This window comes from Malania oleifera, chromosome 3 (assembly GCF_029873635.1).
Source record: "Malania oleifera isolate guangnan ecotype guangnan chromosome 3, ASM2987363v1, whole genome shotgun sequence".
NCBI lineage: Eukaryota > Viridiplantae > Streptophyta > Magnoliopsida > Santalales > Ximeniaceae > Malania > Malania oleifera.
The window spans coordinates 40,376,303-40,404,289 of NC_080419.1; the positions used below are offsets into that span (position 1 = coordinate 40,376,303).

Here is a 27,987-nt window from a genome sequence, read left to right on the forward strand (position 1 = left end):
AAAAAAAGAGAGAAATAAAGGAGGAGCACTAAGGATTTACACTGTATTATGTCGTGCTTAACACTGACTCATACCCTTCACGTACTTGCATATAACTTAAGAATGACACACTTGAGTCAATCATGCGTAGTTTCTCTTTATTTGATCTTATGACTCTATGAAAAATCGATTGGTAGTACATTCGTGTTAATCTGGCTATATAATTTCCTGTATTTACACGACATCTCACGAAACTGAATAAACACACTCACGTGATTCATTGCACTTAGGGTTTCTTGTGAGCACTGAGAGAACACCCGTGACGACTATGACATCTTGTGAGATATCCTTGAGCTATTTATCATCCTTTTGAGCGTTAATATCAAATTAGAGTTCATGGAACTCAATTCTCTTTTTTCTGGATGATTCCTTGTACACTAGTCTCTATTTTTTATTTGCAAGCCTAGAGCTGACACCTAGTGGGGAGATAGAAACTTAGGTCTTGTAACTTACTCAAAATGTGAAGGCTGAGCCACCCCTATCGATAGACTTAATTCATGAACCCTTATTTGAGCTCAATTCCCATTGATGGTATGAAGATTACAAAAGAAGTGTTATGATTGTCCTAATTGATCAAGAAAAGTCAGAAAATGAAGAATGAGTAGAAGGAAGAATAAGAAATACACATGCGCATGAAATGAAATGACAATGCCGGTCCAAATACATATCACAAGGACACGACACATATTTTCCAAGTATAAAGATGCTTCAACCGGTTAATGCCTCAGATGTATTCACAACAAGTTTGTGAATAAGTTGATCTAGGGTGGTCTTGGTTGGATGTGGCGAATAGGTGAGAAGATGCTAGGGTGAAGGACCCGACACCTTATAAATAGGTTAGATCCTTTTCAGACTAGTCCACTCCATATACTTAGCGTTTGTTCCTTTTAATATGTGGGATGTTTGATCGCGACACTCTTCCTCACATATGACGAGTGAACCCATTTTATTTGAGTGTTCTTGAGGGTATACCAGTTAGCCCGAGTCTAAGTGACCGTTCTGTAGGTGTCCACTGATATCCTAGGTGTACTGAGTCACACACATCACACACACCTTGAGAGTTTACCTATTTATACTTGGACTTATATGACTGCATTAACTCTGAATGTGCCACTGGTTAACTTCATGTGAGTATACTGCTCCTAAATGACATATAAACGATGAAACTTGCATGAGTGACGTACTTTGGAGTTGTGTGTACTAAATTTTGCGAGAAACGGGCTCCAAGAAGGCCAGAATGGATTGTGTTCGTAGAGAACAAAAAATAAAAATAAAAATGAAAAAAATAATATATATTACTTGGTGATGTGACCCAGCCATGCAAGCCGGGTCGGGTCGGGTCAAACTGGGTCAAGTCTCTCACACGGATCCTAGGGCAAGCCAAACCTTTGTTTTCTTTTCACTTTAAATATCTTTTTATTTTCCCTTGTTGGCTGTTGGGCGTTGCCCCAGCCGCACCCTTCTCTTCCTCTCCTTCTTCTTTTCATCTTCTCTTCTCCTTTCCCTTCTTTTTCCCTTAGCTTTTCTGTGTCCTCTCTCTTGCCCATTCTCACATTCTATTCCCCTATTTTTTTCCTTTCTCTTCTACTCTCTCTTATTTCTAGCTTCTCAGTCCTCAACCATCTCCATCGAGCAACACCACCAGTAGGCCAGACCTTCACCAAGCCTCTATCCCTGTACCAGATTGCCAAGCTGCTGTTTGTAGCAACCCAAGCCGAGAAGACCTCTGTGACTCCATCAGAAAGACACCAACACGAAGCCTCCCTCTGCTGCAACCTCTGTCCTTCTCCTCTTCCAGCTACAACACACACAGCAGCCTGACTCCAGCACAGCCGAGGGCAGTCCGTCTTCCGCGAGCCACCTCAGCTTGCAACCTCCAGCACAGCACGCAGCAGCCTGACTCCAGCAGAACATAAGCACTGCTCCACGACCCTGCAATCACTCCACCACCATACTCTGTCTTTACAACTTTCGACCATTCTCCAGCAGCTCTCTCTCTCTCTCTCTCTTTCTCTCTCTCTCTCTCTCTCTCTCTCTCTCTCTCTCTCTCTCTCTCTCTCTCTCTCATTCTCTCTTCTTATCTATTCTTTTCTTTTACTTTAGTTTATTTGGATTTTATGTTTTTATTTTTATTTTTATTTTGAAGATTAAGTAATTTGGATTTAAATGTTTACTTATTAATATTCAATTAACTGTTGGTATTTTTGTTTTATTTAGTTTTTTTTATTGGAGTTTATGGAAAGATGCAATTTTGAACTGCTGCAAATTATTTAGTTATTTAGTGGTAGATTTAATTAATGCATTAGTTTATTTAATTAATCGAGTCGAGTTTGGTTCAGTTACGAGATAAAATAATAAAATAAAAAAATTCACACAAAAAGTTCATTTTTTTATTGTGCTCCGTTATAGTTTAGGTTGATTGATAGTTTAATTTTAGTTCGAGATGTTAATTTCGTCAAAGGTTAGGATTTTTTTTTTTTTTTTGGTGTGTTTGAATCTGGTTGAGGTTCCATTGTGTGTTTTAATCCCATGTCCTCAGTTACTTTCTTTAATTAGCGTGTATTTCGATGTTTCTGTGAAGTAGACTAGGGTTTTCTATTTTTTGTTCTTTAATACATTACATGTTAGTTTTAGGGTTTTGACTCATGCTTTCATTTAATTTGTCAAAAGAAGACTCATACAATCTTGAAAATTTGAATCTGAACCGAGTTCAGTAACTTTTATTTTTCGATTGGGCGAACGTAAAATTTGAGATTAAAACGCATTCCTTGAGGAGACAATCTAACCCTTGGGCTGAATATTACACAACGTAACTCCTATACTTGGGATAGCTCTCGAGCCGTTCATTTTTCGAGTGAGTCAGCTTTCAACTGTCGTACCTTTACATGGTTGCATTTAACATACACATGTAGCATTGTTCATATCATATTTTATTCTCATTGCTTTATTTACTTAGCCTGGATCTCATACATTTGACATATACTTTGTACAGATTCTCATGCCACACAATTTAGTAGTAAAATTCATACATATTTCTCATAAAATAAGCCAACTCACATTTAACATTTATATGCTCAAAATACATTTTATTTCTTATTTAATTAATTAGAAAATTCTTTTCACGTTCATTTGTTCACTTTCACATATACATAACTATATCGACAATCCTAAGCTCAGAAAACATAAATTTCATGGCTAGCATTTTAAACCCATATAAAAACATATATACATAAATAACACATAATCATTTATAATTAATGAAAAACCTGATTTAATATATAAATTTTTTCCTTACTTGATTTCTTGAACTACGCCAACAGGGACTCCAAAAAAAATACCTATAGTGCTCACCCGGACCTTGAATAAAAAATTCTAGTTTCATGTAATTAATCCTGAAAAAAATATTATTTTAATATTTCCTAAACCCATAAATTTTAAAAAATAAATATACCTTTAAATATAGTTAAATTACCAAAATTTTCAAATCCCACTCTCGCTTTGGAGTGGGGCCTAGAAAACCCCAATTAAAAAGTTATCCATGTCTAAATGACGAAAATTGCGACTAGGACCACGTGGTGATACCCGATCGTCGATTTAACAGCAGATTTAAAGCAAAATTAAGAAAATGGGGAAAAATTACCTTTCCCCATGAGCAGTACCTAAGCTGTTCCCACGACAAATCTATTTCAGTAGAAATATCAGCAGTAGAACTAGGAATCCAATGGCACATTCCGTTTCTCGATCCGCCGCAAATCCGCCGGGAAATTGAGAGAGAGAGAGAGAGAGAGAGAGAGAGAGAGAGAGAGAGAGAGAGAGAGAGAGAGAGAGAGAGAGAGAGAGACGGATGCGCAGGAGGGTGGCTGCCTCTGTAAGAAAAAAAAAACTTCTTTTTCCTAAAGCTTTGCTTCAGGAAGATTTTATATATATATATATATATATATATTTTATTTCAATTAGGTTTTTTTTTCATACTATTTATTTATTTATTTATTTAATACGTCAATTTAATAATATTTAACTAATTTATTGATTAATAATTTTAATTAATTAATAAATTTGACTTATTATTTTCTTTATTATTTTTCCTAATTATTTTAATTTTCTAGGTCTTTACATTCTCCCCTCCTTAAGAAATTTCGTCCTCGAAATTCATTCCTAATCTTTCATTTTTATAGTTTTATGATTTACTATATCTCATACCATAATCCCAACAACATAATTATATAATTTCCAGTATACATCCAAGTTTTTCATATAAGGACCAATCTCACTGCTAAGAAACATCACCGTCGATGGATTTGCCAAGGTTTTCTGAGACCGTCGACTGAATCAGAAAATCACAGAAGTCCGCCAAGAGATTTTTGCCTCCAAGTTATAAGACAAAATCCTATACTTCGCTACTTCATACCTCCTTTTCAACACCTAACCTAACCTATCCATCTACCATCCTTATCCTAACTGTTTCCAATGCTCTGGTATAAATTATCTCTAACCTAATACTCTAACATTTCCATATCCAGGCGATGTGAAATTAATCACACTTTCGGCTGAACATTGCTCTGATACCATCTGTAACGCACCGAACCCTTAAACCCTGGTCCGGCACGTTATACTTGATAAAATTCCTGATAATCCATAATTAATATATACACAATGAAATACATAAATATAATCTCCCAATTATAATACCAGAGTTTTCTAAAATCTATCTATAATCCATAATAAATTATCCATCACATGCATTTCCATAAATACATAACTCCAAAAACAATTCAATATTTTCACAATCATTCCTTACTCAATAGTCTTAAAATATAAAGACATAAAACATAAATATTTACATTCTTCAAAATTAACATAGAAATATACCATTTTATTTTTTTATTTCCCAATAATGCTATAAAACATCGAGCTCTCAAAGCTCGACCTCGAGGATGTCCTGAAAAAGAAATACATTTATATTCGGGTGAGACACATCTCAGTCAGGGAAGAAATAATATATTAAACTCAGTGTGTGGCCATCATGAGATTATACATATCATTTTATAATATTTGCAAATCATTAACATAATGCTGAAAGTCATTTTCTGAACCTAACAATCACATGCAAAGGTTTACCTAACAGTCATTTTCTGAACCTAACAACCACTACCCAAGGATAGGGGTGATTACCCGCCCATACAAGTAGCACCCCTCTGCTCTAATACTTAGGTAACCCGAAGGTCACTACTAAAACATACCAGAGCACTCACCTTACTCAGTAAGCCCTCAAGTGTTAACTTGATCTCGTACTCACGCATTCAACAATAGTTTACCGGAAAAGGCCTTAAGGATAGAGAATTCTACCCGCTCATACAAGTAGGTTCCCTCTGCCCTAGTGCGTTATGCAGCTACTGCCACATCTAAAACTACTAGTGCACTCGTCTTACTTAGCAAGCCCTCAAGCGAAGAGTATGTCTCACCCAATCGTAACATGTTTTACATACATAGATACTTCTAATATCATAATACATCATTTTTTTCATCATTATTCAATTATTCACATTCTTTCATGTTCATAGTTTAACATTTTCTTATCTTTCACTTTAAGTGACTCTTTCCCATTTGTATCATTCACATTTCACATTTCATTTCATTACATTGTCATTCCTTGTCATTTTATTTCATAACATTTTCATTTTATTCTTTTGTACTCCAGCTGCTCTTTAGCCGTCATTTGTTAGTCCACATAGAAATGTGTTCGAATCTGTTACAGTTAGTTCACATAGAAATGCACTAGAATCTGCTAACCCGGCTTTTAGCAATTATACCTTTACATGGTTGCATTTAACATACACATGCAACATTGTTCATATCATATTTTATTCTCATTGCTTTACTTACTTAGTCTGCATTTCATACATTTAACATATAATTTGTACAGATTCTCATGCCACACAATTTAGTAGTAAAATTCATACATATTTCTCATAAAATAAGTCAACCCACATTTAACATTTATATGCTCGAAATACAATTCATTTCTTATTCAATTCATTAGAAAAATCTTTCACTTTCATTCGTTCACTTTCACATATACATAACTATATTGACAGTCCTAGGCTCAGAAAACATAAATTTCATGACTAGCATTTTAAACCCACATAAAAACATATATACATAAATAACACATAATCATTTTTAATTAATGAAAATCCTGATTTAATATATAAATTTCTCCCTTACCTGATTTCTTGAATTACACCGATAGGGACTCCAAAAAAAATACCTGCGGCGCTCACCCGGATCTTGAATGAAAAATTCTAGTTCCATGTAATTAATCTTAAATAAAATATTATTTTAATATTTCCTAAACCCATAAATTCTAAATAAATAAATATACCTTTAAATATAGTCAAATTACAAAATTTTCTAACTCTCGCTCTCGCTTTAGAGTGGGGCCTAGAAAACCCCAATCGAAAATTTATCCACATCAAAATGACGGCAATCACGACTAGGACCATGTGGTGGTACCCGATCGTTGATTTAACAACAGATTTAAAGCAAAATTGAGAAAATAAAAAAAAATTACCTTTCCCTAGGAGCAGTGCCTAAGCCGTTCTCACGGCAAATTTGCTCCAATAGAAATGTCGGCAGCGGAACCAAGAATCCAACGACATTTTCTGTTTCTTGATCCGTTGCAAATCTGTCGAGAAATTGAGAGAGACAGAGACAAACGCGCAGGAGAGCGGCTGCCTCTGCAAGAAAAAAAAACTTCTTCTTCCTGAAGCTTTGCTTTAGAAAGATAACTTTTACATATATATGTCTTATTTCAATTGGATTTTTTTTTTTCATACTATTTCTTTTTATTTATTTATTTAATACGTCAATTTAATAATATTTAATTAATTAATTGATTAATAATTTTAATTAATTAATAAATTTAACTTATTATTTTCTTTATTATTTTTCCTAATTATTTTAATTTTCTTGGTCTTTACACATATCATATTTAATTTTTAATGTTTTACTTACTTAGTCTGCATTTCATACATTTAACATATATTTGTACAAAACTTTCATTTATTCATACCACACAATTTAATAATAAAATGCATACAATGCCTGTAAAATAAGTCAACCAACATTTAACGTTTATATACTGAAAATACCTTTCATTTCTTACATAATTATCCTGAAAATATTTTCTACTTTCATCAGTTCATTTTCATATATATGTATCTAATAAACAGTCATAAACTTGGAAAAAAATAATTTAAATGGTTGGCATTTTAAACTCATACCGAAACATATATACGTATATATAACACAATTTATTTTTCATTAAATTCATAAAAATTAGGGTTTAATATATATTTTTTCCCTTACCTGGTTTCTCGAACTATGCCAACAGGAACCCCGAAAAATACCTGCGGTGCTCACCCAAGTCCTGAAATAAAAAACCTAGTTTAATTAAATCAACCCAAAATAAAATATTATTTTAATATTTTCTAGGGCCATAAATTTTAAATAAATGGTTATACCCTCAAATATAATCAATTCACCTAATTTCTCAAATCTCACTCTCACTTTGGAGTGGGGCTTAGAAAACTCCAATTGAAAATTTACTTATGCCAAAATGACGACAATTGCGACTAGAACCACGTGGTGGTGCCTGATCATCGATTTAACGGTAAATTTAAGGAGAAAATAAGAATTTAGAGGAAATATACATTTCCTTAGGAGTAGTGTCTACACCGTTCCCATGATAAATTCGCTCTAGTAAAAATGTCAGTGACGGAGTTAGGAACCCAACGATACCTTCTGTTTTCTGATCGATGCTCGTTAGGCCGACTAAATTGAGGAGACAGAAGAGTGTGACGGAGAGTGGGAGATAGAGAGAGATGCCGAGAGACGACTGAAGAAGAAGATGGAATTAGATTTCAAATTGAAATCCAATCCATCCTATTGCATTTAATATATATTATTATATTATTAAATCTTATATATATATATATATATATCTTTATTCCAATTTTTTTACTATTCCTTTTTATTTATTTATTTAATAATAATTAATTAATTAATAATACTCTTAATTTTTTTCATACTATTTCTTTTTACTTATTTAATTAATACATTAATTTAATAATGTTTAATTAATTGATTGATTAATAATTTTAATTTATTAATTTTTTAATTAATTTTTTTTTGTGGGTCATTACAGAAGGAGTTGAATATGCGGTAAAGAAGAAGGTTGGAACTCATCAAGGATTATGACTGTACCATCAGCTACCATACAGGTAAAGCTAATGTGGTGGCTGATGATTTAAGTCAAAAATCAGGGGAAATAGCACAATTAGCAATAATAATTCAATGTCTGATTCATATGGACTTGGAGAGGCTTGGCGTGGAGTTAGTAGAGAGTAATCTCCAGACATTGATTGCCAACCTGGTGGTGTAGCCTACGCTATATGAAAAGATTAAAACAGCACAGAAGAATGATGTAGAGTTGACGGAGTTGATAGAGAAGGTGCAGGACAGACAGGGAGAGGAGTTCAGTATTTATGATAACAGAGCTCTGAGGTTTCCTACCAGGCTGTGTGTGCCTGCAAATGTGGATATCAGAAGGATGATCCTTGAGGAGGCTCACAGGTCCCTGTACACTGTACATGTAGGTCGCACTAAAATGTATAGGGATCTGTGAAAGTATTTTTGGTGGAGCGGTATGAAGAAAGAAATCGTTGAGTTTGTGCAGTAGTGTTTGACGTGCCAGTAGGTTAAGGCTGAGCACTAGAGGCTGGTGGGCCAGCTATAACCACTTTACATCCCGAAGTAGAAATGGGATCACATTTCAATGGACTTTGTGATGGGTTTACTGTTGGTACGATAGGGGTAGAATACTATTTGGGTGGTCGTAGATCGACTGACGAAGACCACTCACTTTATTTATTTTAAAATCAACTACTCCATGGATAGACTGGCAAAAATATATATTCAAGAGATAGTACAATCACATGGTGTGCCAGTGTCTATAGTATCAGACCGGGACCCACGTTTCATGTCATGATTTTGGAGGAGTTTGCAAGAAACTCTGGGGTCTCAGTTGTCATTCAGCACGTTATTTCATCCTTAGACGAATGGGCAGTCAGAGAGGATGATTAAGATATTAGAGGATATGCTATGGGCATGTATGCTCGATTTTGGGGGTAGTTGGACCCAATATCTGCCGTTGGTAGAGTTCGCATACAATAATAGCTATCAGACCAGTATCGGTATGACACCTTACGAGGCGCTATATGGTAGGAGATGTCGTTCTCCTCTATACTGGGATGAGGTTGGTGAGAGGCGAGTTGTGGGACCAGAAATAGTTCAGCAAGCATATAGTAAAGTCCGACTTATTAGAGAAAGAATTAGTGTAGCTCAGAGGCGGCAAAAAATCTATGCAGATAATCACCGTCGAAAATTAAAATTTGAGATAGGAACCATGTATTTCTGAAAATAGCACCATTGAAAGGTACACCAATTTAATCCAGAATACATGACGTGTTTCATGTTTCTATGCTGAAAAAATACGTCTCAGATCCCTCCCACGTGGTTAGTTATACGAGGATAGGACTTAGAGAATCACTGGCTTATGAGGAGATACTAGTGTAGATCTTAGACAGGAAAGAACAGGAATTGCGTAATAAGAAGATTTCATTAGTAAAAGTCCTGTGAAGGAATCATGCGGTGGAAGAAGTTTCATGGGAGCTTGAGGAAGAAATACATCAGAAGTACCCACATTTGTTCAGTGGGAATCAGCAGTAGCCAGAGGGAGAATTTTTATGTTAAGCAGATAAAGTTTCATTTATTTTATGCTAAGTAGGATAATGTATGTATAAGTGATATTGTAGGTTATAGGATAGGTAGTATTTTGGTTTTGGGAGAATTTTCTTTTATGTATATGTAATCTCTCAGAACCCTGATGTAACCACGGTATTCCTCCGCCATAAGTGAGGGTAAGTAATAAAATAAGTATCCATTTTTCTTAATGGATGGTGCAATACAGATAGTAAATTTCGAGGACGAAATTTTATAAGGAGGGGAGAATGTAGAGTCCCGAAAAATTATAGTAATTAAATAATAAAAGAAAGGGGAGAACAAGAATTTTAAAAAGGGGTTTCAGTAGGGTCTCGTTAACGAGTGTAGAGCGCTCGTCGACGAGCAGGCCTCTTGGGCTCATCGATAGGGACGCGTGTCTCGTCAACGAGAAATTATTGAGAGGGCTATTTTCAGGGCCTGAAACTCATTGACAATGAGAAGGTGTTCGTCGACGAACTCCCTTCATAGACTCGTCGACAAGGTGACATGTCTCATTGACAAATTCGTGTTTTATAAATATCCTAAGCTCAGGGTTTCAACTAGATTTTCATGCAAAAGGTTTTTCTCTCTAAGTTTTTGTCCCCTCTACCTTCTCTCTTCATTTTCAGTCCCGATTTTCACCGGTTCGACAATCGGAAGTCGCCAGGCAACTCTTGGGAAGATTCTCTTCAAATCTGCTGGAGTATGTCGTTGGTTAGGCCAACTTGGGCACCATCCCAAAATCTAGGTAAGTTGGTTATTTTAGACTTTATAAGATATTTGGTATTTCTGAACTGAGGGAAATGCTTTAGATAGAATAATACTGAAGTTTTGTTAGGAAAAATGCAATTTCAAGGTGTTGCGCTGGGGACACACACGGGTGTAGAGTTGGAATAATTGTGAGCTTCTCAGTAAGTCGGGTAAGAGGATAAATTAAGTCAATATTTTTCATGAAATTATTATGAATTAAATAGTAATTATTTTCAAGAAAGTATGTATGATATAGAATTACGTTTGGGATTACTGTTGTTGAATAGGGAAATGATTTTAACACATTTTATATGTAAATGTGATTTCAAAATTAATTATGAGTTTATAAGGCTATGTATACTTGTGTGGCATGAGTATAATATTTCCATGAAAATTATGCTTTATTGAAATATAATGAGTTTTCCCAGATAAGTATGTTATAGCAGTTTTCAGGAAAATCCTAAAAATAGTATACGAATTATGTTTTAAAGATTATGTTAAATAATGCAAGAATTTATGATTATCACGTTATGAATTATGCCGGTGAAAATTCCATGATTTTACGTTATAAATTATGCCAGCGTAAATGCCGTGATTTTAGGTTTTGAATTATGCCTGTGTAAATGCCATGATTTTACGTTGTGAATTATGTCGGCAAAAATGTCGTGATTTTACGTTACAAATTATGTCAACGCTCATGCCATGATTATGTATGATATGTAAGAAATCATGAAATATGTTTATGTCAGATATTACTCTGAATTACAAAACAACTATGTTTTAATATGGAATGTATTATATGTTATCAGAACCCGGATAGTTTAGTTCAGTTTTATGAAGCACAATACTGTAGTTATATGTTTATGATTATGAATATATTAGTGCTACCACACGTCTTATGTAGAGTGTGGGAGATGACATTCAATGTGGCTTTATGGGAGTATTGTAGTTCCCCTGATAGTCCGACACAGGTGGAACAGGCGCATCGTACTTACAGACCTATGTTTGACTTAGCATGGTTCGCTAGTCATTGCTAGGTCCCGCCTTCAGGTCGCATAACCCTGTCATATGGGGGTAAGACATGACAATAGTTAACTAACTATCTATCCTAAGTAATAATTCAAGTATGATATGATTATATAAGATGATTTCTCAGTACAGGAATTTAGTACGTTATGCTATGTTATGATAAATTATGTTTTATTCAGATATGATACAACTGTTTATACCAGTTATGAACTATCTACTATTTATATGTATATCACGAAAAATACTTATGTTGCCACACACTGATATTAGTTTATCTCCCTTATTGAAAGGTATCTCACCCCAGCATTATAAACATTTCAGGAAATCCAGGTAGGAGGGCAGATAGAGCCCCGCAGTAGTAGAAGTGGTTTGAACTACCCTGTCTATAGGGTAAGTGGATCAGTTAAGGCCAGATGGATTTTCTAGTGGAGACCCTAGGAGTACTTTTGAGTTTTTTTAATGGATGACTGTATGTATATGAATATGACAGACTTAGTTGGACTCTGGTATGGTTTCTGGTATTGATGACATATATATATGATTTTATGTTTCCCGCTGCTTCGGTATCAAAGTTTTATGATAGATATATCCCTAGTACCCATGGGTCTAGGTTGACCATGACTATGATGGTTTAACTGAATATTACATATGTTATTATGTGGAAAAATATATATATATATATATGGAAATTAAGCAAGTCGTTATAGTTTGACTCGGGATACCTAGCGCAGATTTCAAATTTGAATAAGGGGACATTAATATGGCTGGGGTTTGGGGGGAAAAATTTTGGGAACTCTATTTATATGTCTTTTGTGATGTATTTAGAGTAAGATGGTTGTACATTGTTCATTTCCTTTGGACAAGAAGATAGTGAATTTTTGTCGTTTGCTCTCGTGGATGTAGGCATTGCTAAACCACATAATTTTTTGTGTTATTTTTTGTTCTTGCTTTCATATAATTGTTGCGGTTGTGGATTGTTCTGTATATTCATCATTAAGTGTTGTATTGTGTGTTTGCTCCTAAATATATTCCATTGTGCAATTCATTTTACACAACAAAATGAGAAAGTTTGATTTAGGTTTTGGAGAGCTCGAAACAACATTGTTTAAAAAAAAAAAATTGGCACACTCAAAACAACATTACTATATATTATTTATGGTTAGATTGAATGATTTTCAAAAAAAATTCTTTATGCCTTCTTTTAAATGAATTTCTGATTTGGAAATCACTAACACTACTTTGACATTAAGTCATAAAGGTATGTAGTTTATGACATACATGTAAATGGATGTATTATGCTATAATTTAGTATTCTAAATTATATTGGAGGTCTCAGGTTCAAATTTTAGTAAGGTTGGTAGGAGTACGAAATAGGAGATAGACTACAACCCTACGTTCAAATCTTAGTGTGTTTTGTAGGAATATGAACAGTAAACTATCATGACAACATTCCATTTATCAACACCTCATGCAAAAAGAGACAAAGGCAATAACTCTATTGTATAGCAAAATAAGAATTTTATTTTATTTTTTATTTTAAAAAGAGGCCAATCTAATGGACAACTTCAAATAATACGAAAACAATTAACTATTGGAACAAGTAATTAAAAAAAATTAAACATATCAACTATCGAACAATGAATAATGCGATTCATCATTGAATTATGATGAGTGTTTTTTCTAGTACAATCCTTGTAACAATCCACATTGCCTCTTTTTCTTCTGCTTAGTTAGTTGCTTTTAGTGTCCATGTTACACATCACTTGTTCAACAAAATGTCCCAAAGAAGTGTGTGAAGATCCACCCTCCATGATAGCCTCCTGAGCCTTCTCACTCATGTCCTTCACCTTTTTCCTCATCTCACCATCTCCCTCCATCACGCCTCTTATACCCATCTCTATTTGCTTAGCACTCACCAAATCCCCTTCGTGCCCATCTCTCTTGTAATCCATTATGATCTCCACCCCTAGTCCCAGTTCCTTAAGCATCTCGAATGCATTTAGGTGCTGCTCCGCATACATAGGCCATGTTGCCACTGGCACCCCCCACCACACACTCTCTAGTATAGAGTTCCACCCACAATGTGACATGAAACCTCCGACTGCTTTATGGGCTAGCACTGCCACTTGCGGTGCCCACCCTATGATCTTCCCAATCCCAACCGTCCGTTCTAAGAAGCCTTCAGGTAGTAATTCCTCAAGGTTAGCACAACTTGTGGGATACGTAATCCCATTTGTTGATGGTTGGGATCGGCGTAGGGACCATATGAACCGTTGCCCACTATGCTCAAGCCCACGCGCAATCTCTCTCACTTGGTCCACACTAAAGCTCCCCATGCTTCCGAAGCACAAGAATACCACTGATGATGGAGGCTGATCATCAAGCCAAGAGATGATGCTAGACTCCTTTTGATCGTCATTTGTTCGATTAAGTAGGGGTCCCACCGGGTAGATAGGTGGGATTTTTATCGTGCTACTATTAAGAGAATTGATGGCATATGATTCTAGCTCTGCACATGTGTTGACTAAAATACCCTTAGACTTTCTCAAACTTCTGGCGAAGTTGAGCGTCATGGCATACCAGCCTTCCTTGTTGAGAATCGCGTGGGGCAACACCCTGCTGGGAACTGGGTTGGCAAAACAGGGGACAACCAACTCAGCATTCGAGTCGAGGAACTCCGTGACGTCTGCGCAGTGGTCATCATGAAGGGACTGCAGATGGAACAAGAGTCCAAGAAAGGCAGCGCCAGACGTGAAGAACACGTAGGAAGGCACGTGCATCTCGTGGGCAAGGTCGATCATCGTAGCGGAGCAGTTCATGTCGAGGACGAGACCAGCGAGTGGGCCGGAGTCGAGAGATTGAGTGAGTTCGACGATGGCAGCTCGAACATTGGGTATCTGGGCATCGACGGTGGTTTGGAGGAAGGTGTGGGGGGATTTGAGGGAAGAGAGTTCTGGGGGTGTTTGCTGTGGCGGAGGGAGGTTTACAAATTTGACGCTGCCTTCGACATCGCTAGAGAGTGATCGGGTGTAGGCGGTGGCCATGGAGTCGAAAGGGAGGTCCATGAGGAGGATGGTGATTGATAACCGGTGGTTGTATCTGCTGCTGAGGAGATTCGCAATTTCCACTGCCGATATGATATGGCCCATCACCGGAAACGGTATGAAAATTAACTCTACTTTCTTCATTCTTGAGTATGTTCTTTTTGTTGATCGATCAGCTGCTCTGGTAATTAGTTGCTCGTGGGAAGCTGAGGCCAGCCCACACCTTTATATATACATGAAGGGAGAGTGGGGAGGGATGGCTGATTTGATCACTGCAAACGTCGGCTTGGGTACGACGTACAATTGTACAAATCCATTTTGAATTGGCTTCCGAAAACTCAAGGAAAAGAGCAGATGCAGGCGTGTGGTGGTGAGGCGTCGGAATTAAGAGAAGACCAGCTGCAGGTCCATATGGTCGTAGTCAACCATTAGCTTTTTCCAATTTGGGTGCTTCCGTCTTCATCATCATCTTCTTCTTTAAATATTGTTATTAACTATAGTATTTAACTAATATTTGGTTTGATCATTTTGCATAATAAAAATTTATAGAAAAACAGTGAGAGGGAAATTTTCAATCCCCATTTTCACGCACAATCACAAGCCGGGATTAAAATGAAACTCAATTAATTCTGTTCCATTTCTATATACCAAAAATTCAATTAATTCTTCTACTACAATTTTAAAAGTTCGAAAATATTCATGATATACTTAAAAATTTGCAAGAAGAAACTCACACATACGACTCATCTATTACACACGTAAACACCCAAATTTGCAAGTCTATGTAGCAAACAAAGAAAAACCAATCTTCGACATAAAATTTTTAAAATTAATTGAACAAGTGTATCACTCAAAAAAATAAGGCGAACGTTATGGGTTAGTTTGGATAAAATATTTTATTTGAAAAAAAAAAAGGAAATGAAAATAGAAGGAAATTTATTTTTTTATTGTATTTTCTCTCTATATCAAGTACCATTAAAAAAATTAAAAATTATTTTAATATGATTAAAATTTTAAAAAGATAAACGATAAGGGTTTTTGAAATCAAAATTTTGTTCATTAATATAGTATATATTTTCTTTCTCATTTTTCTTGATAACCAAATATCAAAAGGTTTAATCCTTCATATTTTCCTTTCCTTTCCCTAATATTTTTCAAGTTCCAAACAGCATAATTCTATGGAGAATCATAAATACGTTGAAATTAACTTTGAATTGGTAGTACTAGGAAGCTAACTTTGTGAAATCTAGCTAATAAGTATTTTCTTTTTTTGTATAAATAAAAGAATTTTGTTGACTTTTTGAGTTCGATCTCTATTTTGATGCTGACAAACACACGTGTTACTTATGTATGTAATGTGATACCTCATGGATGAAAGGTTTAACAGATTAAATGTTACTACCCATATCAATAAGGTGCACCTTTCTTTTCGAGAGCTTTCCCATTAGAACTCCATAATTAAACGTGCTTGACTTGGAGTAATCTTGGGAGGGGTGACCACCTAGGAAGTTTTCTCAGGAAGTGTGTGAGTGAGGACAAAACACACTAAAAAGGACACGTGTTGGTTTTTGGGGTCAGTCATTAGTATGAAAAGACCCGCCCCCTTATTGTCTGGTCCAGGTGGAGGAGGAGAGACGCAATGCTCCCTGGCAGACCCAGGTTAGGGCGTTACATGTAATCTAGTGACTGAACATGTTATAATTCAACACACACATAAAGGGAAGTGGAATATAGAAGGAACTTCAAGTTTATCATCGTTCTAGCGCGTTCTATGGAGTCTTGAAGAGCAAAAGGAAGACGGAGAGTTTTGTTTATTTCATTTGTAATGCATTTATTTTTTAATTTGGTTGTAATAATTGCATTTATCTTGCATGATATGAATGTAAGCTCAGATAGAACCGTAGAAAGACCTTAGGGCTGACTTCGGTCGACCAACACCAGGTTTTTTAGGGTAAATTAAAATGCCTAGACCTTAGATTGACTATAAGTCCCTGCACATAATTTTACTAAAAATCAAAACAAAATCTTAAGTGTGAAAGGGCTTCGGGCAACCGAATTGTGTGCGTTGAAAAAGCCTCGGTCGACCGAATGGTTGACTGGTCAACAAGTTTGACTTGGTTTGGGCGACCAAACTATTGACCTCATAGGTCACACCCGATTTTGATAATGACAAATACTCAAGTATTTGATAACTATCTAGTTTATGTGCAGGTTTATATTCACAGATACTTTGATGTTACATGAAGTAGAGTATGAAGACCCAAAAGATCATTTTATATTGTAATTCATTATTATTCAATTTGGGTCAGTAATAGAAATTAGGGAAAAATGTTTGTAATAAATCTCTGCATATCATGCATATAGGCTAATTGTAAGCTTATAGACCGTAGAGAGACTTTAGGTCCCTACACATATGCACAAATAGTCTCTATTATCACTTGCACTATCATGGGATTGAATTGAAATGAATTGGACTAAAATAGGCAAATCTGTACGAGGTCGGGCAACTGAACCCATTGTGTTCAAAACACATCGGGGCGCTCGAATCGTGGACAAGTCAACATGTTGACTTAGTTTTGGGCGACCGAATCAAAATGAGTGCACTGTCCACAGGCAACCGAATCGCTGAGGTGATCGTTCTCACCAACTTATCCAACTGAACTTTACGTTCAAAATGGCCCTAGGCGACCGAACACATGAGTTCGATTAATCGAATCATAGACCGGGCGATCAAAACACGGACAGAATGAATTTCGCCTTGTTTCAGCCAATCGAACATATACCTGAGCACCTAAACGTCTAAAAGAGACCTTTTCTACTAAGTCTATTCAGGCGACCGAACCAAGGTTCAGCCACCCGAAAACTCTCGGGTTGCTTATTTTTTTACCGAGGTTAAAATGTTTAAATAAGGTTAAAATTTCTAAATTGTTTTAAAATAATTCTAATAATACCCTACATGTCCTAAACGGTCACAATTTGCCCTACTTCTATATATAGGAGTTCATTTGTGTGGATTAGCATAAGATTAGCAAAAACTATTAGTAAGAAATCCTTTCAAACTTAAAATCCTATTTCGCCTATAATACTTCCAAATACTCTCATACCTTCATTCCTTTGATCAATCTTAGCATTGTGAGAGTTTCTTGTTGTGCTATTGCTTAATATAGATTGCTTAATACTCTCATTACTCTTGCTTGATTGATTGATCTATTTTGGGGAGTTAACCAAAGTTTATCCCACAGATTTAAGTTTAATAAATCTTATGTTGGGACAAACTCAGTAGCTTGAGGATCTTTGCATTGTCATTGCAAGATTCTTATAGCTACATTTTTGGTGTGCAAATATTTTTTACAATCTATAATATTTTTCAAACAACTCTTGTGCCTATTTCATTGAAGATAATATTTTTGACTTGATTTGAATATTTGATTGACATCTTTGAAACCCTGATTTATTATTGAGATTTGAATATCTTGTTTCAAAGAAATAGCTTGTTTATACACTCTTGAGCATACTTGTGATCATACTTTACTAAGTGTTTGCTTGCACATAATCACATCACTGAGCTTACATTACCTATACTGTTGATGTGTGGTTGATTGATTATATTTGGTACATATTTGTTTGATTAAGAAGCATAATCATTGTACCCTATTTGTATTGTGAAAATACTGCTGTATTTCAGGCGTGGCCTAAGGGGGTAGTAATCCATCCCGGTAAGGATTGTGTGTAAAGGTTGCCGCTCCACCCATTAAGCAAGCTTATAGTGGTAATCCTTGTACTTGTTAGCCAAGATAGGGACATAGGCAGTTTGCCGAACCTCGATAACATTTTTGGTGTCGTCTCCTTTACTGCTTTATTGTGCATGTTTGGTTAATTTATTTGTGTAATTTAATTTTCGCTATCTATTTATATTGATTTACTTTATCTGCACTAGATTGACCTTAGGTTTGTGTAATACTGCTATTAGGGGATTGACCTAGGGAATAAAATTTGATAATATCAATTCACTCCCCTCTTGGGATTACGGTAAAACTAACATGAACCAAATTGAACTGAGTGTCATCGGATGACCGAACCTTTGATCGGTCACTTTTCACCTCCCTCGGGCGCCCGAACTTCATGTTCAAATCCACCTCGAGCAACCGAACATGTAAGTTCGGTAAACCAAACTTTAGGTCGGGCAACCGAACTGCGGTCTTTTGAAATCTCCTTCGGTTCAGCTATCCGAACATATTTTCAGGCACCCAAACCTTAAAAACTCGCTTTTTCTCTTGTGTCTGTTCGGGCACCAAACTTCAAGTCAGACGCCCGAAACTCTCGGGTTGCTCATTTTTAACTGGGGTAATTAAGGTTAAAAATTAATTTAATTTTTTTAATAATTCCCAAAGTGTCCCCAACGGTCAAAAATTTCCCTAATTCTATATATACCACTTTCATAATTCAAATTAGCAACTTTGATTGACCCATTTTCTCTTTAATTTTTATCCTAATCAAAGTTCCCCCAAAACATGTTTTTATTGTAAAATCTTTTATGGGGTAAATTTTATACTCTCCCAATACTCTTTGTTACCTTTTGAAAAACATTTGAAAGAGTGTATTCATTTTGATTTGGCTTTTATTTTATCAAAGTGCATTTACTCTCACCTAAACTCATATTTTTTTAAAATCATGTTGAGGGTAAATCTTGGAGTTTCTCCCCTTTATTTGGTTGATAAATACTTTTAGAGAAAATGTTTTATAGAATTTAAATCTTTATGTGCTTATCATATGCATCTTGTTCATAGATTGAAAATATTATTTTGAGTAAAATACCCTTACTCCCTGAGCATTATTTCATATTATTGGAGTGTGTATTTTTTATAAGCTTAAATGTATACATTTCTGCTTGTATTTAGAAGCATTGTATTATGTACAAAAATGGTTTTTGTTGTATTGGTTGGGTTTAGCCCGTTAATTAAACTAGGGAGTCTCAGCCCCATAAGTGAGGCAAGTTTAGTTCAGCCCGAAAATTGAACTGGTGAGTCTCAGCCCCGTAAGTGAGACTAGTTCAGCTTAACCTAATAATTGAACTGTGGTTTTCCTCGCCCCGTAAGGAGAGGTTGTAAACGGCTTCAACTCCACCCAGTTAAGTGAGTAAGTTTAGTGAAATCCTTGGGGGCTATGCCCAAGGCGGGGACGTAGGCTAGTTGGGCCGAATCTCAATAACAAATCTTATCTCTCTCTCCCTGTCTCATTTAAATTACTGCACTTTAAATTCAGTATGTGTATGCCTATTTATTTACTGTTATATTTAGTTGCATGCACACATTTACTTTAAATGAGATACACATTTATGCATGAACCGAATAATTTAATCTTTTTACATACACGCGTTTAATATTGAATGAGATATGATATGTGGTGAATTGGCGAAACATTTAAATTAGTCGAAAAATTTTTAAATCTTCAATTCAACCCCCTCTTGGGATCACACCATTTCCAACAAATTCCATTAATTTTCCATAGCAACATGGAAAATATGAGAAAAAGAAAGGAAAATATATTTAAAAAATTACTTTTTTATGTTTTATTATCAAGGAAAGTGAGAAGGACAATAAAATATAGAGAAAATCCATGAATAGAATTTTTATTTTAAACACGATTCATATTTAATCTTAATTCTTTATCACGTTTGAACAAACTTTCATTTCAACACTATTGGATGTAGAGAAAGATACAATTTGAATTGCATTTCCTCCTTATTTTTCTTTCTTTTTCTCAAACAAAGTCCTTGATTCAAGTAGTGTGTAAGAGTTTGTTTGGATCAAGTATTCTATTTATATAAAAAAAAAAAAGGAATGGAAAGGAAAATAAGAAGAAAACTTATTTTTGTCATTATATTCTCTTTGGGCATTTACTATTAAAAATAAAAATTATTTAATATAATTAAAAATTGATAAAAATTAAACGCTATTTGGAATAATTAAGCACTAATATATTAAAAGGAGGCAAAATAGCAAATAGTACAATGCAGATCAAAGCCGACTACAGTCAAAAATTAAAGTTGAACACACAAGAGAATTGAGGTTAGAGTCAAAAGCCTTAAGCCCTAAACATCTACCTCAGATATCAAGAATTATTTGAGTCGTATTCTGGAAACATTAATAGCAACTCCTTCAAAGATTAGAAAATTGTGGTCCATGTATTCTGGAAACATTAATAGCAACTCCTTCAAAGATTAGAAAATTGTGGTCCATGTATTCTGGAAACATTAATAGCAACTCCTTCAAAGATTAGAAAATTGTGGTCCATATATATTAGCATGCATAAATCACAAGCACTTGAATTATCCAAAAAGGGAATCCAATTTAGATTTTTCTTCTAGCACATTGAAGCCCTTTGAATATTGAATTTAGCAAACGCAACTATATAGTTTTGCTGAAAAATTCGATGTCTAAAAAAATGTGATTCTACTTTCAATCTCCTTTAGAGTGTAAAATCAAAATTCTGTCAATTAATTTACTGTATTTTTATTTTCTTTCTTATTTTCCTTAATAAAACATGCTTGATGAAAAATGAAGCACCTTTTGATGTGATGGTGTGATAAAGAAATCATAAATTTAGGACATTAATCCTAATTATAAATTCGATCCCTTTATAAACATTAACCTAATCATAAATCCAATTCATTTCTAAACATTAAAGACATAATTATTATAGTTGACAAATCTTTATTGTAATTAACATGCTTCCCCAATGCTTATTCACCTTGTCACCAAATGACTAGACGACCTTTGTCTAATGACTAGGAGACCAACATTGTAACGACCCGAAGAATAATGTTATTTAAATAATAAAAAGAATAACGACGCATTTTGGAAAGGATAATACCGAGGAATTTTTCAGCTGCTCGTTACCGAACACAATAGACTCATCGACGAGGGTATAAGAGGAGCTCGTCGACGAAGACAGGATTCGTTGACGAGAAGATACCGAGAGAGGATTTTAGGAATCCTGAAATTCGTCGACGAGGGTTGAAGTTCGTTGACAAACTTTCTACAGGGCTCGTTGACGAATCCTGCAGGATAAATAGGGTTAAATGTGATTTTTCAATCATTTTCCTACACAAAACTTCTCTCTCTCTCTCTCTTACCCTTTGGTTCCCCCTCCTTCTCTCTTCGATTTCGAGCCAGATTTTCGCCGGTTCGAGGATCTAAAGCCACCACGATGCTTCTAGGAAAGTTCTGTGCAAATCTGCCAAAGCGGATCATTGGTGGGGCTGAGGTGGAAACCATCCCAAATCTAGGGTAAGACTTTCTGCTCAATATTTGAATTCTTGATAGTTGTAGAAAGCATAGTATGCATAGAAATACTGAACTTTAGTTCTGGAAAATGTTATTTTTAGGGTGTTGAGTAGGGAACCCTGCGGGTGTAGGACATATTTTCTTAGGGGCTTTTCAAGAATCAAGTAAGGGCATTAACTAAGCTAGTATTTTATGAAAAATTTGTATATTGTTATAGCATTTGATTTTACGAAAATAAATATATTTATATATGATTTATATTTGGGGAAATGCTATTGAAAGTGATGATATGTTAAATATACGAAAAACCAGTTTAGTGTGGCATAAGTAGAAATTAATATGAAATATTGTTTTTGGGAATGTGTTAATGATACGGATTTTTATAATGGAAAACCGGCGTACGGGTCGAGATTTTGATATGTTTGTTGGCGTACGGGCCAAGCTATGTATATGATTTTTTGCCGTACGAGCTGAGCTATGGAAATGATTTGCCAGCGTACGGGCTGAGCTATGGATATGATTTGTTAGCATACGGGCTGAGTTATGGATATGATTTGCCGGCGTATGGGCCAAGCTATGGTAAAATGTGAAATACCGGCATACGGGCCGATGATTTTCATGATATACGTAAATATGCAAAATGATATGATTGATTTGAAAATTAATGATATGAAATATCCTTGTATCATAGTTTCAATATATGTTATATGGTATCAGAACCTGGTTGGCTTGGTCTAGGCTAGCACTTGCACGGTACCATTGCTATGTGTCCATGGACATCATGATCATGATATTTGTGTTAACGCCGCTATACGAAGTGGTGTGAGATTGGATGGTCGATGTGGTTTTTAAGAAGTGTGTGAGCGCCCCTGGTGTATGGACCAAGTCAGGCAGACCCATCAGACTTACAAACTATACTTTTGACTTTGCAGTGGTTGGCCAACCATTGTCAGGTCCCGCCTTCGGGCCACACAATCCAATCATGTGGAGGTAATACATGACAACAGCTAGCTAACCTACCAGGAATGTTTTTGTATTATTATTATATGAGATGATATATGTTTATGAAAATGTTGTATGTTCTGCCATGTTTTGATGATATATATGTTTTCCCAAATATGACATAACAGTTTACTGAATATGTTTTGTATGGTATATGTATAACACAGGATACTCATGTTGCCACACACTAGTAGTAGCTTATTTCCTTTACTGAGAGGTGTCTCACCCCGAATTTCATAAATATTTTAGGAGCCCCTAATAGGAGAACGGGTAAAGCCCCGCTGATCTAGTACGGTAGATCTGCCCTTCTAGAAAGGTAAGTATTTTGATAGGGTTGGATGTATTTTATGGAAATGACCCTAAGACATCTTTTTGGGTTGAGTGTTGTGTGTGTATATATATATATATATATATATATATATATATATATTTATATATATTGATTGTAGTAACTCTGGTATTGTGATGTATGGTATAATGAGATGTATATGATTGTATGTTTCCTGCTGCTTAGACTTCTGCTATATGTTTTGATATATCCTTGGTACCCACGGGTCCAGGTGGGCTATGATCTGCCGAGCTTTGTGATATTGTATTTATTGTATAAAAAAAATGTAAAAATTAAGAAGGTCGTCACAAACATAGTTTCATGACTATAGAAAATGCAGGACACTTTCATTGATGTAGAGATGTCCTATATATAGGACTTGTACAAGGTATAGTTGTTACAAATTGAAATACAAATTCAAAAGTATTTAAATACTAAATCAAAGAGATTCTAGACTATCAAATACAAACAGATATTCAAGAATACAACTGAAGAGTCTCAGATCACCGTTGACTATCGGATAATATCAAATCTTCAAGTATTAGGTTCTTAGTAATTCAGCAATAGGCATAACCATCAAAGCAACCATCGAGGGGTTTATTGAAACTGTCGACAGTTTGTTGGAAAACGATATAATTTCCTTAATACGCCATCGCAAGATAGGTGTGCCATCAGTTAAGCCAATCTTGGAGCACAAAGAGTGAAATTTGTGACGAGATAGTGCCTTAGTTAAGAGGTCTGCAAGTTGATTGTGGGTGCTAACATGAGAGACTTGCAGCAAACCTTTGGTAACCAGATCATGAACAAAATGAAAATCAATATAAATATGCTTCATCCGTGAATGCATAGCAGGGTTAAGACTCAATTGGGTAGCACCAATGTTATCACAAAACAGATGTGGGGGCTTAGTAATTGGAATACCGAGTTCTTGAAACAACAAGCGAATCCAAACAAGCTCGGAGGATGCTAAAGAAAGAGCCTGACATTTTGCCTTAGTAGAGGAATGAGTAACAGCACGCTACTTGTGCATGTTCCATGAAATGGGACAATCACTCAAAAAAATAAGATAGGCGGAGATGGAGGATCTGGTATCCCTATCATCAGCCCAATCAACATTAGAAAATCTTTAAAGAATGAGATTCCTAGTGCGTTTGAGGAGGATGCCATGTCAAAGAGTGCCCTTTAAGTAGCGTAGAACACGTTTGACAATGGTCCAATGGAGCTAAGATGGTTTATGCATGAAGTGAGCCAACTTATTGACCGAGAAAGCAATGTCGGATCAGCAAGAGAAGAGCCATCGTGAAGCTGAAGAAGATCCTTTATGGCAAGAGGATTCATCGCTACCTTAGTAATATCCCTTCTTAGTGTGGGAAAAAGCCTCCCAAATATACTTTTGTTGGGAGAGGAATAGCCCATGGGTAATTGAAATCACCTCAACACCAAGAAAATAATGCAAGGGATCAAGATCCTTCAGGGAAAATCGATGACCGAGTTGTTGAACAACTTTAGAAATAGTAGCAGAGTTACTCCTAGTGAGTAAGAGATCATCCACATATTCCAAAAAATAGAGAGTAACATTAGCACTAATGTAGATAAATAGAGAGGAAATAGATTTAGACTGCTAAAAATCGAGTTGAAGAATACAAGCATTCAGTTCTTGATACCAAGCTTGAGGTTCAAGCCATACAAAGATCGCTTTAACTTGCAAACATGAGAAGGCATATTAGGATCAACAAAACCCAGCAGTTAAACCACGAATACATCCTTTTGAAGGCGTCCATGGAGAAACGCATTATTAACATTTAGTTGGTGAAGGGACCAATTTTTCTAAGCAACAATGCAGAGAATAGGCTGAATAGTCACTAGCTTCACAATAGGGCTGAATGTCTCATTATAGTCAAAACCAGGTCGTTGATGAAAACCTTTGGCCACTAACCGAACTTTATAACGAAAAATACTACCATCAGGATTCTTTTTGATATGGAAAATCCATTTGCAGCCAATGGGTTTGATTGTAGAGTGCAGTGGAACTAGCTCCCATATACCATGTTTAACTAATGCAATGAACTCTTTGGACATAGCATGCTGCCACTTAGGATCTTTCAAGGCCTAAGACATACATGTGGGCTTAACAAGTTTAGCAAAAGGGTGTCTAGTGGCAAGGTAAAGTTGTTTGGGTCTATGAATATTATTCATAGACTAGGTAGTCATACTATGAGCATGGTTGGACCGGGCCAAAGATGCAGGTATGGCGAAGGAAGGGATTACCTCTGCCGAAGAAGTGCAGGGGAGGGTGATGAAAACTATGAAGGGGAAGCCAGAGCTGCAGGAGCGCTGTCCGTCACGATGGTAGGAGAGGAGGATATTCGTCCAATGGAAAGCACCGCTAGAATGGCAAGAACTTTTGTGATAGCACCTGAAGCTAATCGAAAAGGCACATCAACATGGGCAGGGGAAGAAAAGGGAAAAACACATTCATAAAAAACCACATGCCTTGACATGTAAATGTGAGAGGTAACAATATCCATACACCTATAGACACTTTGAGAACTCGAATAACCAAGAGAGAGATAAGGGGTAGATTTTGGTTGAAGTTTACCAGTGGTATAAGGTTTAAGTCATGGGTAACACTGACAGCCAAAAATACGAAACTTTTATGTAATCGAGGAGACGACCAAACAAACATTTGAAAGGACTTTTATTTTTCAAAATAGGGGTGTACATACAATTTATTAAATTAACTGATGCCTAAAATGCATTGGACTAATAAGAAGGAGGAAGACTCGCTTAACTCAATAGGGTGAGACCGGTTTTGAGAATGCGACGATGTCGGCGTTCACTTGTACCATTTTGCTCAGGTGTATGAGGAGCAATGGTAAGCCTTAAATAAGAGAAGAAAAAAAAGAGCTTGAAATTCGCCCCCATTATCCGAGTATAAGTGTTTGATGGGAAAACCAAACTGTTTTTCAAGTAGCCCTTTCAATTGACAAAAAATGTTGCAAACATCACTTTTTTGTCCAATGGGAAACAACCAACAATATTTAGTAAAATGATCAACAAACAAGATATAAAATCGAAACCCATCAAGCGAAGTGGAATTTGTAGGCCCCCAAACATCAGTATAAATGTATTCAAGTGGATGAGTGCTAACAAGAGAAGTGGAAGAAAAGGGCAACTTGTGACTTTTATGGTATTGAAAAGCATTACAAATGGAAGATGAAGGGACACGAAACACTACAACTAGTAGAGAAAAAGTATGAATAACAAAATCGACTACTTTATTTAACGGATGCCCAATTTGTCTATGCCAGGTGTCAACTGTAGTTTGTTGACCAACAAGCGCGAAAACAAAAGACGCTTTAGCGGAAGACGCCATTGACATTGGATAGACACCATCCTGACAGTTACCGTGAAGAAGAGTTGCCCCTGTCCTCCGATCGTTCACAAGAAAATAAAATGGGTGAAATTCAAAATAGAAATTTTTGCTACAAGTGAAATTATGAAAGGAGATTAAGTTTTTGTGAATATTAAGAACAAAAAGAGCATTAGTCAATTTAAGAGGCTTCAAGGAAAAGAGAAAAGACATAGAGCCAACATGTGTGACTCGCAAACCTGAGCCATCGCTAATGATGACCTCATCCGTGCCATCATACTCCGAGTTAACGGAGAGATTGGCAAGATAGGAGGTGATGTTGTGAGAAGTAGCGGAATCCACAAGCCACTTTTTGTTGGTGGACGCATTGGTAGCGACACAATTTACAGAATTTACTCTTTAAGCTGAGTAACAAGTCTTGGCCTAGTGGCCGACTTTGTCACACAACTGACAAATGATCTGGGGCTTACCAGACTGCACCCTGTGATTATTGCATCCAAAGTTGGGGTGATGTTGACTAGAGGAACTAAGGCTGGAACGTTGGTTTTAGTTGAAAGTGGAAGCTAGAATGTGGCGTTAAGTGGAGTTCGTAGTGGCAACCACGACAACATTGGATGCGTCAACACCTCGTAAGTAACTTTTGTGGCCATCTAGCATATCATGAAGCTCCTCAAATGTAAGAGAAGTCTCACGTGCTCAAATAGGTGCTGCAATCTCAAGGAACTCAAGGCCAAGACTGTTGAGGACATACAAAGTAATGTCATCCACTGAGACAGGAGAGTCATTCACAACAAGTTCATCAAATAATACCTTGATGGCAGGGAGATACTCCGAGACCAAGCGGGAATCTCACTGAATGAGAGTCAACTCCTCCTTAAGTTGCATAACACGAGTGTGTGAACGATTAGCGTACAATCGTTGCAACTTGGACTAAGTATCATGAGCAATGGTTGAAGAGGAAATAAGCGGCATAATCGGATCGGAGACAGATGCAAGGATGGCATGAAGGATTAGCTTATCTTGTCGAAACTAACGCCAGAAAGTCAGATTGGAGACACCTACAGAAGATGAACCGGTAGAGGAGGTGCTAGGAGAAAGGGTTTGAGATGGACAAATGGTTGTACTATCAAGATAGCCCTGAAGGTCATAGATAATGAGTAGCACCAAGCAGGGAAGTTGGAAAATGTAAGATTCAAGGGAAGTTAGGAGCCGACATTGATGGCAATAAGAGGAGAGTTGGCACTTCCAGGAGCATCGAGGGTGGTGACAACAACAGACTCGGAAGAAACAACTAATAAGAAAGGATAAAAAAAC

The 27,987-nt window shown here is 36.1% G+C and overlaps 1 protein-coding gene and 1 long non-coding RNA gene across 2 annotated transcripts in view; one reads left to right on the forward strand and one right to left on the reverse strand.

Annotated features, from left to right (window-relative positions):
• The window catches only part of LOC131152136 (uncharacterized), a 28,602-nt gene extending 16,402 nt beyond the window's left edge, over window positions 1-12,200 (forward strand). The window contains exon 2 of the long non-coding RNA XR_009135854.1: window positions 11,962-12,200. This is a non-coding gene — a long non-coding RNA (uncharacterized LOC131152136). The remainder of the gene's footprint in view (window positions 1-11,961) is intronic.
• A 943-nt stretch (window positions 12,201-13,143) lies between these two features.
• LOC131150631 (anthocyanidin 3-O-glucosyltransferase 2-like) lies at window positions 13,144-15,253 on the reverse strand. Its single transcript, XM_058101477.1, has one exon. The coding sequence runs from the start codon at window positions 14,826-14,828 to the stop codon at window positions 13,371-13,373; it is 1,458 nt and encodes a 485-aa protein (XP_057957460.1). The 5' UTR covers window positions 14,829-15,253; the 3' UTR covers window positions 13,144-13,370.
• Between the last annotated feature and the right edge of the window lie 12,734 nt (window positions 15,254-27,987).